The sequence below is a fragment of the Ictidomys tridecemlineatus genome, chromosome 8 (assembly GCF_052094955.1).
Source record: "Ictidomys tridecemlineatus isolate mIctTri1 chromosome 8, mIctTri1.hap1, whole genome shotgun sequence".
NCBI classification, from domain to species: Eukaryota; Metazoa; Chordata; class Mammalia; order Rodentia; family Sciuridae; genus Ictidomys; species Ictidomys tridecemlineatus.
In genome coordinates, this window is record NC_135484.1 from 75,532,542 (window position 1) to 75,549,847 (window position 17,306).

A 17,306-nucleotide genomic window follows, 5' to 3' on the forward strand; every position below is an offset into this window, starting at 1 on the left:
CATTTTGGCTTCTTTACTATAGTGAACCAGAGTAGCCTACACGGTTGACGCTAGTCATCCCACCCTGATCACCTTGACTTTGTTTCTAACTCCTCCAATCATTTTGCTTAAAAATCATTAATATGCTTTAAATACTCCTATATCCAAGTCACTGTGCCCTCTAGTGACTCCACACTTCCTTAAATATCAAGACTAAATTTCACTGCCTCACATCTCAAGCCCCATCACCATTCTGATGTTACCCTACATGACTTACCTGCCACATTCTTCATGCCTTTGCTCATTTGTGTTTTAAATCCTACTATTCTACCAAACATTTCTTGGACCTTTCCTGAAAATTGCCAGCTCCCACCCCCAACTCCTACATGACTTATAATATGTACCAAGGAAGCATTAATTTCACAGCCTTGTGCCTCCTTGAGAATGGATATAAGAATATGCTTCTTTTACATCCCCGCCAGCAATCTAGTATAGGTGCAGAATGAGCATGGGAATCACCTAACAAGTGTTTATTGACTGATTGGCAGCCATGTCAGCAATTGAATCATTTTGACAGCCATATTGCTCTAAATCGAAACTTTGTTTCTTCAGTCTTGAATATGATAGTGGTATGAAGCTGTTTGTGAAGAATCACATACTTTCCTAGATAATAATTTAAAATTCATGTTTTTCTTATAAATTTTTCTGTACATAATTTTTAAATTTCCTAGTCTGTTTCTCAGATAGCTTGGAACCCAAGGAGTAGTCTTTCCTATTACAGAGGATGTTTTGCTTTTCCCAGAACTCTGACCATTCCATGAAGAAATATTATATAGTGAAATAAGCAACCGATTAAATTTGTAGTTTTTAAATTGCCATATTTAAGTATCAACAGTGAGTCATTACCTTTTAAACTGTTTTGGAATCATCAATTTTGTCAAAGACAGTGAATAGTATCACATTTACAGTCAAAGTTAAATTCAGATTTTTCCCTTATGTCCTGAGAATTATAAAGATCATTTTATTCTCACAACTAGCCCTAGGATCAAAAAATTGGTCAATGCTATCAGGACACAAATAGTGAAAATTCTAAAGGAAGCAGCTATGATTATCCAAATAAAAATCTAAGGAAGAACTCTGTTTACCTTAAAAGATAAAAAGGTCAAGCAATTTGCTTTAAGTCAAGAAGATATTTTGGAACCTTAGATTCCCACAAAGAATGTAACCGAAGGTTGGGGATCAAGTGGAAGATCCAGACTTTGAAGTCCAGCTCTGCTAGACTTGAATCCTAGCTCTAAAGTTTATTGATCTGGAGTCCTAGATATATCACTTTTCCTAAACTCAAGTTTACCCTTTTAAAATACAGTAAATAATAGTGTGTTCATGGAGTGGCTGTAAAAACTTACAGATTGTAAATCATGTTGCATGGTGCACAAAATTGATCCCCCTCTCACCCTTTGCTTCTTTAATTTCTGGACTTAGCACAAAAATAGCATAACTCTGAGTTAGAGATTGAAGAGCTACTTTTATATGTGATTTGCATTTGCTCCATAGGGTCAAGGAAGATACTGCAGCACATATTGCATCCCTCAAAGCATCTCATCAGAGGGAAGTAGAGAAACTCCTTTGTCAAAATGCAGTCGAAAATTCTTCTTCCAAAGTAGCTGAACTGAATCGTAAAATAGCAACTCAAGAGGTACCTGGCAAATTTGTTTTGATCTTTCTTTGACTTTAATGTGATGTTTTTAGAACTGTTAGCAAAACATTTTTTAATTTGTAAGTTATTTCACTTTTTGAAGATTGATAATAGAAATGGGAAATTAGTATTGGCTTTAAAAAAAAAGATACCATTATCATATATTTAACTTTTCTCCTTTAAAATTATATCTTTTTAAAAAATTAACTCTACATTTCTTATCTCTTCCTATAAAAGATTTGTAACAAATGATTGAGTCTAACATGATTGGGACATTAGTAATTGAGCTTGAATGTTAAACTACCTCCCTCCCAAGTCCCAACTGACAAGTAATTATCCCCAGGCATTCTTCTATTACCTTTCATTCATTGAGCAAATAATTAAAAGTCTGTTGACAATTAGGTACTAGAAATAAAATAATGAACAAAGCTCTAGCCTTTATGAAGTACAGTCTAAGAACCTGAGGAATGCTGACAACTCATCAGCAATTTCCTTAACAAATGACATACTTATTATCCAAGAAGGAAATCTGCTTAGAATATCTAAAAATATTTACCATGTGGCCCATCTTCTATGATGTTAGTAGGTTGAAAAACAGCATTAAATAGAACTTTCATCTGTAACTTAAAAATCAGGTATCCAAATAGTGGGGAAAATGTTTGAAAAATCCATAAAGAACATGTGAATGTATTACAGCTTTATTTTTTGAAGTGAGTAAGCACATTATGGCAGGAGCAAATGGCATAAAATAGTACCAGGTGTCAACAATTTGTTTCAAGTACATACTCTACAATAAACTAAACAATTCCCAATATGCTTTATCCTTGTAAAGTTTCCACTAAATAAAACAACCTTAGGAACAGAACTCTAATACTCTTTATCCTGTTTATAATTTTAATAAAACAAGTTTAAGGAAAAAACAAATTCTCCAATTAGGGAAGTTTATGGGCTGGCTACTAAAAAACTGACTTTCTTAAGTATAAAGATGTTACTTTGATTCTTGAGAAATGCCCCTAGTATAAGAGGCATTGTTGAAATATTTAGGGGGTGAAGGGTAATGAAATCTGCATCTTAATTGCAAATGACTTATAAATAGTACTATTCCAGAAGTATTTAAAGTGCTTTTCAAAAGTAACTGTCCATACAGACTCTCAGATAACCTCTCTAACTTTTTTTTCAAAAGAGTAGGTGTAAGAATTAAGTGATTCTGTAGTAAGGAACATTTTAGAAGAAGTGGGAATAGTAGTGTGATGATACCATGGGGCCATAAATATGTTCTTTTCTCAGTTATAAATGCAGTATTGTAAAATTGTGAGTTAAATGGAAATCAATATAATCTGATCATTAAATAGTAAAAATACATCATTAGAGTTATTTTTCATGTTTTCAGTTTCTTGATGTATATCTGTTCTGGTATTTCTATTTTTTTGCCTAAAGTATGAGACTAACATTTCAGATACTGTAAGACTTGTATTTTTAATTAATAAAAATATAGCATTCTGCTTAATTACAAAATACAAAATAATATCCATTCTTTTTCAAAAGCTCAGACATTATAGAGGTTTATTTTTAAAGATTTTCAGTCATGAGTTGGCTTTCTTATATTTTTGAAATAGTGCTCAAGGGAGAGTTTTATTAACTCAGTTCTCTTAAACAATTTCCTAGGTACTTATAAAACATTTCCAAAGTCAAATTAATGAGCTGCAAGGTAATCAAGAATCTCTTACAGTTTCTCAAGTTCGAGAAGAAATCCTACAGAAAGAGGTAAGAAATACCAAAAATTTATCATAGCATACTATTTTGGTTAGGTATTTAAATTATTCATATTTCTCTAATATTTTAACTTTAATGTACACATAGATATAACGTGAAACTTATCACAGCTCACAAAAATATTAGTAACTTGCTATATAATGTCTGCTTTGCCCAGCTGAAGTCAAATTATTAGCAGTAAGTTTTTATATGTTTGTATTTGCTGTTAAAGTTTTATAGTCCAGTGGGATGAGAGATGTTTGGTTCTTTGGGGGCTTTTTAGGAAATGGAATAGCCATTTCTGCTTTAAGTAATATCAGGGAAGAAAGATAGTTTATTGTTCAGTCCTTCTTAGTTTGGACTCCCCTGTAACAAGAGATTAATAAGTATGTTTTTCCTTTTGTTAATCTGTACGACACAGGAAACTCCATTGCAGGCAATTCAAAGCAGTGGCTTAGAACTCTCCAAGTTGGTAGTTTGGGAGAGATTTGGATTAGAGGTTGCAAGATAAAAGATTGGTAGAGGAAAAGAAATTTGTACTTTTCTGCTTGTCTTAATTCAAGTACATTGTCCCATGAGGTGGCTCCCAAAGTTTGGCCTCTATAAAGTAACATTTAAAAGAAAAAACAAAGATTATGGTTAAAAACTGCTTTAAAGACCATTCTGAGTCTAGGAGGGCAAGCCAATCAAGAAGATTTCTAGATTCTGGCTGTTTAAATGTCTCTGGTGATATCTGAATGCCCCATGCAGCAACAGGCCTGAAAATTATCCACATGTGAGTTGTGTTGATTCTCTGCAGTTTATATCACGTCATTCAGTCTCACATTATTTAAAACTGCATTTTTTTTCTAAAGTTCTAAGTTTTAGTGATTTCAAGCCACAAAGGTGAGAAAACTATGAAATATTATTTTGGTGAATTATATGTATATAGCCTGATACTAAAGTAAACTAGAATTCAGAATCTAGGCCAGATGGCAGTTCGATAACAATCAAGAGAAAATGAAAAAGCTGTGTCTCAGTAGCGAATTATAATGCCCCCTGTGGTTATCAGATTCATCGCCTTATCTCCACATCACAACTCTTTCTGTCAAAGATAATCACAGACCAATTTGTTTTCAAAAATAAGTCTAGTCTCATTAGCTTGATTATCCACGTAAATGCAGCAAGAACAGGCTCTTGTTAAAGTCTGCTTTGTTAGAACTTTTAATGAGGAATCTTATATTGGACTTTCAAAGCGTCACCGGAAGGATAAGCCAAGGTTTTGTCATTAGAATTTGCCTCAAATCTATAAATTTGAGTGGAAGTTCCTGAGCCTGTGTCAGATTTATTTCCTGGTCATCAGCATTTACATAAATATCCTGTATACCCCAGTCCTGATGATTAGGCTGGAGGGCTGTTTGTAAATATTTCTGAAAAGGGGAAGCTAAAATGGACAGCTGAGCATTTAGAGGATTTTCCCAGGAAGTTGGAGTTTATTGAGAGGATGAGACCAGATTTTAAGAAAGAAGGACCAGAAATCTAGAAGATCTTTTGGATGGTCAAAGTCAGGGAATTGAGTAAAGAAATTTAAAGCAGGTATAGATTTTAATTTTATCAAGTCTTACTGCATTTTATTTTTGTTTTTTAATCTTTACTAAAGGAGGCTCAAAGAATAGCTTCAGCATTGTTTATCCAAACTCACCAGTCTGAGCCTGGTTTTCACAATAGATTTAAGAGCTATGTCTGTGATTCTCATCCTTATGGCAAGTAATGCAAAAGGCATCTCTGGGAGATTATTCATTGATAACCAGCAGCTACCCAAACCAAATCCACAAAAGACAAAAATCAAAGAGCTGGTTTTTTTCACTACTGATCTGAATTTAGAAAGGACAAAGGGAAATTTTTACTTCCCTCTCAACAAGGTACTATAGACAGAGATCTGGGAAAAGTAAGTAGTGACAATTCGTACCTTTTACCAGTTTCTTCCAGTTTTCCTACAATCCTATCTACAGACTCTAGAGCAAGTAGAGTATTCCAGAAAGTCCTTATTGGGGTCTCCACAAACTGTCAGGGAAGAAAAATCTTTTTCCTTCAATTCTCATGAGTTCCTAGCTGAGACAAAATCTGTCATTTATTGCAAGGGTCTAACACATTCAGTACACATCATGCAAGAGAAACCTCAATCAAAAATAACTCAAAGCAGTGATTTAAAACTTTAGCTTACATAGCTTCTCCAATAAGGAGCAATAAACTTATAGAGAAATGACAGGAAAGGAAATCAGTTAGGTTTCCAAAGGTAGGAAACTGTGGAAAGATAAATATATGGGAGAAAACTAATAGTATAAGCTTTGTCTGAGGATTCCTCTGGTGCATTCTCTGCATTAATAAGTCAAGAGTGCTCTCTAGAGCCCAATAAAAATTTATACCCTGCCTTCAGAAAGGAAAAGGTGAAAGATGAAGAAAGCTTCTGCCTCTTAATTGTCTTCAACTAAAAAATTTTATGTCAATTAAGTGTATTTTAGAATGACATATTCGAGTTGCCTTTAGTACTGATACTATTTCATTAGAAATAAAGCAACCATGCCAGGTCACCAATAATGATATTATTACAAGAAAGCTGTCTCCGGAAAACCTACCATTTTATTACTCTATGATCCTTTTGATTCTAGAAAATATGAAGAACTAGAAAACCTGTACATTCTATTAATTGAAGCATGCGCACCATTTTTTTATTATTAAAGAATATTTTAAGTTACATAAGTGAAACAGTTAATTGCATTATGGTGAAATAAATATAAAAACACTTTATAATTATGCCACTAAACAATTTTTTAAGTCTTGTTTTAGTAGTTGAAGAGCTACGTAGTTCAACATTGCACTTCCCTGTTCAGTGGTTAAGATGCACACAAAACCTTGTTACCATAAGCATTAAGTTTAAAGAATTTCGAAGACCTGAAATTTTTAGGACAAGCAATAAAAGGAATTATGTATTCATGTTTATGAGATTAAAAGATTGATTTTAGTCAAGAGAATTCAAGATATTTGAAAATAAAAAAGCTCTTATTTTAGTCTGTTTTGCTGCTATAACAGAATGCCTGAGACTAGTGATTTATAAAGAAAATACATGTATTTGACTCATAGTTCTGGAGGCTGGGAAGTCCAAGTGCATAGTGCCAGTATCTGGGAATGGTCTTCATTTACATCAGCCTATGGCAGAAGGTGGAAGGGCAAGACAAAGAGGCCCAAACTTCATTTTAAAAGCTAGCTATGCTAAGCCTCAGGCTAGCATCATTCTAAAAGGAGAAAAATTGAAGGCATTCCCTCTAAAATCTGAAACAAGACAGGGATGCCCTCTATCACCACTTCTATTCAATATAGTTCTCGAAATACTGGCCAGAGCAATTAGACAGACGAAAGAAATTAAAGGCATAAAGATAGGAAAAGAACTTAAATTAGCACTACTTGCAGATGACATGATCCTATACCTTGCAGACCCAAAAGGTTCTACGAAGAAACTTCTAGAGCTAGTAAATGAATTCAAGCAAAGTGGCAGGATATAAAAACACATAAATCAAAGGCATTCCTGTATATCAGCGACAAATCCTCTGTAATGGAAATGAGGACAACCACTCCATTCACAGTATCCTCAAAAAAAATAAAATACTTGGGAATCAATCTAACAAAAGAGGAGAAAGACTTATACAATGAAAACTACAGAACCCTATAAATAGAAGAAAACCTTAGAAGATGGAAAGATATACCTTGTTCATGGATAGGCAGAACTACCATCATTAAAATGGCGATATTACCAAAAGTACTCTATAGGTTTAATGCAATGCCAATCAAAATCCCAACGGCATTCCTCGCAGAAATAGAAAAAGCAATCATGAAATTCATCTGGAAAAATAAAAGACCCAGAATAGCAAAAGCAATTCTAAGCAGGAAGAGTGAAACAGGCTGTATAGCAATACCAGATTTTAAACTATACTACAGAGTAATAGTAACAAAAACAGCATGGTATTGTTACCAAAACAGGCAGGTAGACAAATGGTACAGAATAGAGGACACAGAGACCAATCCACAAAATTACATCTACCTTATATTTGACAAAGGTACTAAAAGCATGCAATGGAGGAAGGATAGCATCTTCAGCAAATGGTGCTGGGAGAACTGGAAATCCATATGCAACAAAATGAAATTGAATCCCTTTCTCTCACCATGCACAAAAGTTAACTCAAAATGGATCAAGGAGCTTGATATCAAATCAGAGACTCTGCATCTGATAGAAGAAAATGTTGGCTACGATCTACATACTGTGGGGTCGGGCTCCAAATTCCTCAATAGGACACCCATAGCACAAGAGTTAATAACTAGAATCAACAACTGGGACTTACTCAAACTAAAAAGTTTTTTCTCAGCAAGAGAAACAATAAGAGAGGTAAACAGGGAACCTACATCATGGGAACAAATTTTTACTCCTCACACTTCAGATAGAGCCCTAATATCCAGAGTATACAAAGAACTCAAAAAAATAGACAATAAGATAACAAATAACCCAATCAACAAATGGGCCAAGGACCTGAACAGACACTTCTCAGAGGAGGACATACAATCAATCAACAAGTACATAAAATAATGCTCACCATCGCTAGCAGTCAGAGAAATGCAAATCAAAACCACCCTGAGATACCATCTCACTCCAATAAGATTAGAAGCCATTATGAAGTCAAACAACACCAAGTGTTGGCAAGGATGTGGGGAAAAGGGTACTCTTGTACATTGCTGGTGGGACTGCAAATTGGTGCAGCCAATTTAGAAAACAGTATGGAGATTCCTTGGAAAGCTGGGAATGGAACCACCATTTGACCCAGCTATTCCCCTTCTCAGACTATACCCAAAAGACCTAAAAAGAGCATACTACAAGGATACAGCTACATCAATGTTCATAGCAGCACAATCCACAATAGCTAGACTGTGGAACCAACCTAGATGCCCTTCAATAGATGAATGGATTTTAAAAAGTGTCATTTATACACAATGGAATATTACTCAGCACTAAAAAATGACAAAATCATGGCATTTGCAGGGAAATGGATGGCATTAGAGCAGATTATGCTAAGTAAAGTTAGCCAATCCCTAAAAAACAAATGCCAAATGTCTTCTTTGATATAAGGGGGGGGCGACTCAAAATAGATCAGGGAGGAAAAGCATGAGATGATTACCATTAAACAGGGACGAGAGGTGAGAGGGAATGGGAGAGAGAAGGAATTGCACAGAATATGGAAGGAGACCCTCATTGTTATACAAAATTACATATAAGATGGTGGGAAGGGGAAGAAAAAAAGAAATGTGTTACAGTAGATGGGGTAGAGGGAAGGGAGAGGAATATAACAGACACTAGTATGGCAGTATGTATAAATGTGGCTGTAAAACCAATGTGATACTGCAATCTGTTCACATGGAAAAATAAGAATTCATACCTGATTTGAATCAAATGTATGATATGTCAAGATCATTGTAATGTTTTGAGCAACTAATAAAAAAATCTATGTACAATGAATACAAAAAAAATTAACAATAAATTTAACCACAGAAGTGAAAGATCTTTACAATCAAAATTATAAAACACTGATGGAACAAATTATAGAAAACACAAAAAATTGGAATGTATCTTGTGTTCATGGATCAGAAGAATTAATATTGTTAAATGTTCACTGTGGTCTATAGATTCAGTGCAATTCCCAAAGCACCAATGATTTTCTTCACAGAAACAAAAAAATTTAAAAATTCTAAAATTTGTGAAACCACAAAGACCCAAAATAACCAAAGTGTTCCTGAGCTTAAGAAAAAAGCCAAAGCTAGAGATACCGTAATACCTGACTTCAAAACATACTACAGAGCTCTAAAAAACCACATAGATTGACCAATGGAAGGGTATAGAGAACTCAAACTAAACCACATTCATACAGCCAACTGATTTGACAAAGCCACCAAGAACTTGTAGTGGAGAAAGAACAGTGTCTTCAGTTGGCAAAACTGGATGTATATATGCAGAGGAATAAAAGTAGATCCTTACTCATAGTACACAAAAATCAACTTTATATGGGATTTAAAAAAAAAAAACCTAGATGTAAAACATGAAGCTGTTAAATTACACAAACATGGGGAAACTTCAAGGTAGTGATGTAGGCAATGGTGTTTTGTTTTTTGTTTTTTGGGTTTTTTTTTGATAGGACCCCAAATGCACCAAAAGTAAAGAGAGACAAATGGAATTATTTCAAACTAAGCAGCTTCTATACAGGAAAGCTTATTGCAAAGGAAATAATCAACAGAGTTAAAAGACAACCCATGAATGGTAAAAAAGTATTTGAACATTATTCATCTAAGAAGGATTAATATCCAGAATATTTATGGAACTCAAACTGAACACCAAAAAGTAAGACTCTAACTTAAAAATGGGCAGAGGCTAGGGATAGAGCCAGTGGTAGAGCATTTCCCTAGTATATACAAGGTCCTGGATTTAATCCCCAGCACAATAAATAAATAAATAGTGAAAGATCTGGACAGTCCTCAATAAAAGAAAACACATAAATGGACAACCGTATATGGAAAAAAAGTGCTCAGTCTCCATTAATCATCTGGGAAATGCAAATCAAAACCACTGAGATACCACCTCACGCCATTTAGAATAGTTATCATCAAAAGGAGATGAAATAATTACAGCAAAAAGAAAATTGTACCCCCATGTTCATTGCCATACCACTTAAGTTAATGGAATGTTTTTCAGCTTTAAAAAACAATGAAATCCCGTCATTTGTAGCAACATAGATGGAACTAGAGATCATTATTTTAAGTGAAATAAGCCAGACACAGGAAGACTAATACCTCATATTCTCATTTGTGGAAACTAAAATGTCATTCTTACAGAACAGAATAGAATATTGGTCAGTAGAGACTGAAAAGGAAGACAGAATGAAATATAGTAATGGGCACCAAAATGCAGAGAAATGTGTTCTGGATTTCGGTAGAAGAGTAGAGTAACTGTTAGCTAAAATGACATATTTCAAAATGACTAAAGAGTACAAAACTCCCAAGACACATTTGAAGAGATACAAGTACTTACTACCTATTTATTACACATTGTATACCTGTATCAGATTATCATAGTGTGCCCCATAAAGATGTGGAAATATTATTAAATTTTTAAGTTTCTGCTACCTCCCAGCAGAACCACAAACTTGATACCAAGCCTTTAACACATACATGGGCCTTTGAGGAGGACTTAAGATCCAGACTGTAGTGTTTATCACTCTTCAGCCTCAGGAGCAGATTCACATAACTCTAGACACACCTAGTACCTGGATAAAGGAAAGAGCATGCTCTTCAAGGAGCTTGCATTCTGGCCAATGAGAAAGAAAAATAACCCAGCAGATTAATGTTTTCCCAGTTAACTTCCTCTGAATTAGAACTGAGTCACATTCTAACTCCTAAACCCATCATTTCCAAGGGAGACTGGACAGCGTTAATGGGCTTAAACTAAACAGAACTTACCCTAGAGTCACTTGAACACCTAAAAACAGTCTCAGGGACTTGCCAGCAAAGCAGCGGAAGGGAATGTCAGTTAAAGAGGCAGTGTCCAGTATCTCCTTCATTACCTTCGGGATTAGATTCAACCATCTGGACTAATTGCTCATGGTCACCAGCAGCTCCTTCTGCAAAATAACCAGGAAAACTCATCATGCCAATAGTTATAAAGCAGGAAATCTTTGTATGATGATTGAAAATTATATAGACACAAAGAAACCAGCCTCTTTTAAAAATGGTAAAAATAGCAATAATTTTGTGGTACAGAATAAAAGGGTTATCTGGGAATCATCTCTTGGCTACACTCAGATCATTTAACTCCCCCACCTGAGCCACCTTCTGCAAACAGTCAACCACGTCTGTTTCACCCACGTTTAGTGACATCATTTAAGTGACTCACTCTTTCCCCTTAGTAAAATAGTAAACTACTAAGAAGGTAACATGAGACTGTTGTTCACTAAGGAACACATAATTTCATACTTTTTACTGATGCTATTTTCTATTCCTGTAAAGTATTCATTATAATCTTTCCTATACTAATATTAATTAGTATTATAAATTAGATATAAATTATATATAATCCCACTATCCAGAAATAGATATTGCTATATAATTTTGAATTTTTTCTATTCATACATACATAGAAAGGTACAAATAGTGTGAAGGTTATATGCTTACATGTACATACATGTAAAAACAAATATTATTATATATATGTGCATGTATGTGATTTTAAAGCCTTTTTTAACATAATAGCTAATCCAGTTATCTTTCCATGGCAATCAGAATACATCTTTGTTAGAACTTAATATTTTTAAAAATAGAAGAGTTATAATAATAGTAATAAATACTTAGTGTTTAGTTTGCACCAAGTACTTTATATGCATTACTTTGATTCTTACCACAACCCAAAAGGCTAGGTACTATTATTCTCATTTTTAGATGGAGAGTGATGCTAAGAACATGAAATAACTTGCCCAGTTACTAACCAACATATAGAAAAAAACGTTAGCATTAGCACAACTATAGGTACTACAAATACTCGGGAGAACAAAGTAGACAAAAATTCCTGTTCTTGAGGAGCTTACATTTTATTTGGGGAATCAGGCAATAAATAAAATTAAATGACACAACTGTATGTTGTTAACATAGTGACTAGCACTGACTCACTAGTACTTACCTATTAAGATTTGTCAGTTAGGTTTCAATCCATTTACAGCTATATTGGGAATCCCCCAGCCTGCTGCTGCTTTGAGTTAGGTATCCCTCACTGACCAACTCACTGCTCCTTGGCCATCTCTCCATCATACACACCATATTAGAATTCACACGCACTTTACTGTTAAGGCCATGAAGGGGTTACAGGTGTAAAAATATATATATTATAAATATAAATGTCTGAGAATGTTATATGACAGAAAACTCAAAATTTTTTTTCCATCCACTAAAATGTTTAGAGAACTGGGGATACAGCTTAGTGGTGGAGCACTTGCCTAGGCCCTGAATTCAATCTTCAACACCCCCCTCCCCCCCAAAAAAGTTTGTAGACATTGAAATAACATTTGATCATTCTGTGTATGACTAGGCCTATATCAACTTTCTTAGTTCAGTAATCGTAGTTGGGTTTGGTTTTTGTTTTTAAACAAAAGAATTTTATGCCCAGAACCCATCACTATATAAGTCCTCTGCACTTTCTGCAAATCATCTCAGAGACTGCATGTTTCTTTGGTGACTAGTGATATCATCAGGGCTGACATTTAAAATATTTCGTTTGCTTCTAATTTAATTAGCTTTTACTTTCACTTTTTTCCCCCCAACTAATTTAGGTAAGGTTTGTGATTTTTTTTTTTAGTATCACTATCATTGTTATAAGGTAATAGTGTTTCCATATTATATGACTGAATTTGTTACTTTTACCCATTTTTTTGTTTATTACTCCTTTTGATGTTAACAATTAGCTGAATCTGATTCCTTATGGAATTTCTTTAAGATTATATGGCATAAATAAAATGCAGTTAATTGTTTCACTAAGCCTAATATATAAGCCCCTAAAGTCCCCTCCCTTTTACTCCTAAGTGGTATTAAACATCACCATTTTCTATGTGGGCTGTGGTATAGAAACACAGGTTCTGCACTAGATTGTAACTCCAGAAGGTCAGGGACTATGTCTTTTATCAATTGCTACATCCCCAGGTCCTAAGATAGCAATCAACACAGAGAGAATTCAGATTTTCATTATCTTTCCTTTATATACGTATCTTTACTTGTGAAATAATCTACAAAAAAATATTTTTAAACAACAGTAGGAGAATTACAAATAAAATTACATGGAGTTGAATTCTGTGCATTGGACACTATACTGGGTTGGGTGCTTTACATGGTTTCCCCCCCGCCCCTTTTTATCCTAACAGTAATCACCTTGTTAATATTTTGTAGCAGGATGAATGCACTAAAGAAAATGCCCAACTTCATTTTGAGCCCCTAAACTAGATTAATATGTGGGAGGGAGAAGGTGCTCTAATCATCTAGAACTTCTTCAAATGTGAGAACAAGATGTTTTTACTTCCTGAACATAAGGAATGGAAGTTATTAAAGAATCCAAGATGCCTCTTATCTAGATAAATTTTATACAATTGTTCTTGATTTTTAAGATTACCTATTTAAAAAGGAATTATTTTCTTATGATCATAGTTTCTCAATTACTTCATACTTTAATTTTAATTTTAGATTGCAAAACTCTTAGAAGAATTGAGAGAAGCCAAAGAAAACCATACACCAGAGATGAAACATTTCATGAGCTTAGAAAAGAAAATTAAGCAGATGGAAATGAGACATAAGCAAAGAGAACAGGAACTTCAACAGGTAAAGTAGTAGATCACATTTACATATTTTATAATCTTTAACTTTTAAGTGCCTTACTTTCTATAGTTTTAAGATACCCTTACCAAAAGTTACTTCTTAGAGTGTTTTATTTTATTTTGATCTTGTTAAAAAATAAATTATAGCTCTTTAAGAGAAAATAAGCCTTTATCTCAAATACTTTGAAGGTTGATTTGCCTTATATTTGGAGAAAGAAAAAAACTTGTGTTCTTAATTATTGATTAGTGCCTAAGAAGTTTTACATCTTACCCGGGGAACAGGAATATGGATAGGAACAATATTCCATATTCAAGTGATTTCAACAAATATTTGTAACAAATTTCCAATAAATTGTGACCATTAAAATATACCTAGTAATATATTTACTACATTTAATTATAAACAGATAAATTGATAGAAATTTAAAATAGCATATATAAGGATATGATATGTTTTAAGGTACTTGCCTTGGTGCTGATATTTATCTTTGCTTGAACAGTGTGTAGTCTGCTCAGGCTGCCATAACAAAATAGTATGTACTAGGATGGCCAAAATGACCATTAGTTCTGGAGGCCAAAAGTCCAAGATCAAGATGCTGGTCAGTTTGGTTTCCGGTAAGAGATATGTTCCCGGCTTGCAGATGGCAGTCTTTTCTGTGTTCTCTTTTCTTTTTCCTTGGTGCATGCACACCAAGGAAAGGGAGAACAGGTGAGAGAGAGCTCTCTGATGGCTCTTAGAAGGACACCAGTCCTATCAGATCAGGGCCCCACCCTTGTCACCTCATTTAGTCTTATTTCTTTGCTCCAAATATAACCACACCAAGGGTTAGGACTTTTAAAACATTAAAATTTGGGGAAAACTCAGACATTCAGTCTATAACAATGAAAATTTATATACCCCTTAAGAGACAGAAAACAATATATACATGCAGAATTTTATGGTTGGCCTGAGTATCCCAGAGAAACGCCAGCATTGTCCAATTTTAGCTCTTTATGACTGAAATGTTCTTCACTCCCATTGTAAACTAAAAATAATATGAGGCTTTTGTATTTGCAGATAATACAGCAAACACACCAAGTTGTGGAAACCGAGCAAAACAAAGAAATTGAGAAATGGAAAAAACTCGCACAGTTGAAGAATTACGAGCTGGACAAATTTCGCACAGAATTAGACTCAATACTGGATGTCCTTCGGGAGCTGCACCGGCAGGGGGTGGTTGTGCCAGTTGCTTTTGCAAATCAAGTAAATGCACCAAAGTTTTGCTAGAAACTCAGATTCATATGACCTCATTGAAAGGTCTAAAGATGGATGAAAATGTACTATTGTCGGAAAGACAGCTTTTGACAATTAAGTGTCTGCCAGAAGCAAACAACACCAAAGCAACATTTTAAAATAATCTGCACTAACAGGGAAAATAAGTAAATAAAAGCATCATGGTATGTTTTTAACAAAAAGCATTAACTAATCACATTTTAAATGACTATGGACAGGTTCCTTAATGTCAGATGCTTATAACTAGTTAAGATTTACTATAAAAGGTCTCACATTCTAGAAATGGAAAGAAAAAGAAATTGCACATTCTCTGCCACATTATTATTGACCAAGTATGTATTCTTAATTTTCTTTGTGACAGAAAAACACTTCCTCTTTCTCATGAAAATGAGTAAAAGCTTGTAAGCCCAGTGGCATGGACATCTCCTGGATCCTAGCCAAGTTAGAATTTCCCTAGTAATTGAGATGAGAATTGTAATTGAGATGGTGAATTCTTATGTCCTCCTAGTTTTCTGCTACTTCCTCTAGGTGGCTTTTTTTCTTTAACCCGATAGAAAGTAGAAAATACATTTAACAAGTAATAGGGGAGTTTGATTTTCCATTGTTTTAGTCTGTGTCCTAATTTTTTGTAATTCTAAAATTATGAACAATATAATTTTTATCTTTTCTGTTGAAAAATATCTGTCCATTAGAAAAAATACAGATATGCATAAAAGTAGCTGCACTGTTATGTTACAATTCCCATTTTTAAAACAGATAGGAAATATGTGAGAGAAAGCTTTAGCCAGTTTGTTCTAAAAGTTCTAGACCAGCACTAATGAAATGTATGAGCTATATGTGTAATTTGTAATTTTGTAGTAGCAACACTTAAAAAGGTAAGAAATAAAAATTGAATTTGGGAATTTTTTTTCATAGAAAGCCTTCAGAATATATATTTATAGCACATTTCAATTTGGAAAAGCCACAGCCAAGTATTTAGTGATTACATAAGTGCAATTATAAAATAATAATTACAGGGTAAATACTTTATGAAGGACTGGTAACCTAGATCTTGGCGAAATTGTGGGCAACCAGTGTAAGGTATGAAAGTTATTAAATAAAGGATGTAATTATTGTCTTAACATTCAACATTTTTAATGTATCTTTCCTAAAAAGATAGTAAAATTATTATAGTTTACTGTTTTTATGTGAAAGAATTTTAATTTATAAATAATTTATTTTTATTATTACTTGTGTGTGCTTTTTTTGTGTGTTGTCTTTTATAAGCATGCCTGTTCTACCTACATATAGCTGCTCCCATCCCACCCTTTGCACTTTTGACTGCACTTGTACGTGGTCATTTATTCCAAGCACAAAAAGCTGGTTCTGAAACGTAAGGAAGTGTAGAATATCAAATAATTCCTTACAGAAAAAGTATAACCTGTGTTTTATTTTGGAATAAGCTTTGCACAGATTGGTATATTTTCAGATTAAAGATCTGTAAGCATCATCAGAGGTATTTGTTACAACTAAACACATCAGGAACCATACCCTATGTCTTAGTCATTGTTCTCAGGGTGACAGCACAGAAGATAGACACATTTAGGCTATTTCAAACAGGAATGCTTTCATGAAGATTAAAGCTCCAGAGATAATTGATCCTCTCCTACTGTGATGGTTAATTTTAGGTGTTGACTGGATTGGGTTAAGCCATAATTAGATAGGTTATTTTTAGGTATGAATGTGAGGTTTTTTTCCAGAAGAATTTAGTATTTGAATCAGTGGACTGAAGGAGGAAGATCTACCCTCGCCCAATATGGAAGGGCACCATCCAAACAGTGGAGGAGAACCCAGATGGAGCAAAAGGCAAATTCACTTTCTTGGGGAACAAGGGCAGCCATCTTGGATATCAAAACCCCTTCCTGGGCCTTCAAACTCCAGGACTGATACCAGGAGCCCCCTGGTTTTCAGGTCTTTGAAATTGGACTGAAATATGTCACTAGCCTATTTCGTTTTCCAGTTTGCAGATGGTATATCATAGGACTTGTTCTCTATGATAGCATAAGCCAATTGCTGTAATAAATCCTCTCTGGTATCTAACCATCAACATATAATTTATTTGATCTCCTGTTTTCTAGAGAACCCTAACAGTTTTGATACGAGGAATGGTTTTGTGGAGCCGAAATTTCAGTATGAGTTTCTTGAA

At 34.2% G+C, this 17,306-nt stretch overlaps 1 protein-coding gene across 5 annotated transcripts in view; it reads left to right on the top strand.

Moving 5' to 3' along the window:
* Cep162 (centrosomal protein 162) overlaps positions 1–16,350 on the top strand; it is an 81,014-nt gene extending 64,664 nt beyond the window's left edge. For all 5 annotated transcript variants that reach the window (XM_078019653.1, XM_078019655.1, XM_005324747.5 and 2 more), the window contains 4 exons: positions 1,534–1,675; positions 3,341–3,439; positions 13,718–13,852; positions 14,906–16,350. In XM_078019653.1, the coding sequence (XP_077875779.1) occupies positions 1,534–1,675; positions 3,341–3,439; positions 13,718–13,852; positions 14,906–15,115 (586 nt within the window). In that variant the 3' untranslated portion in view covers positions 15,116–16,350. The remainder of the gene's footprint in view (positions 1–1,533; positions 1,676–3,340; positions 3,440–13,717; positions 13,853–14,905) is intronic.
* Positions 16,351–17,306: the final 956 nt, after the last annotated feature.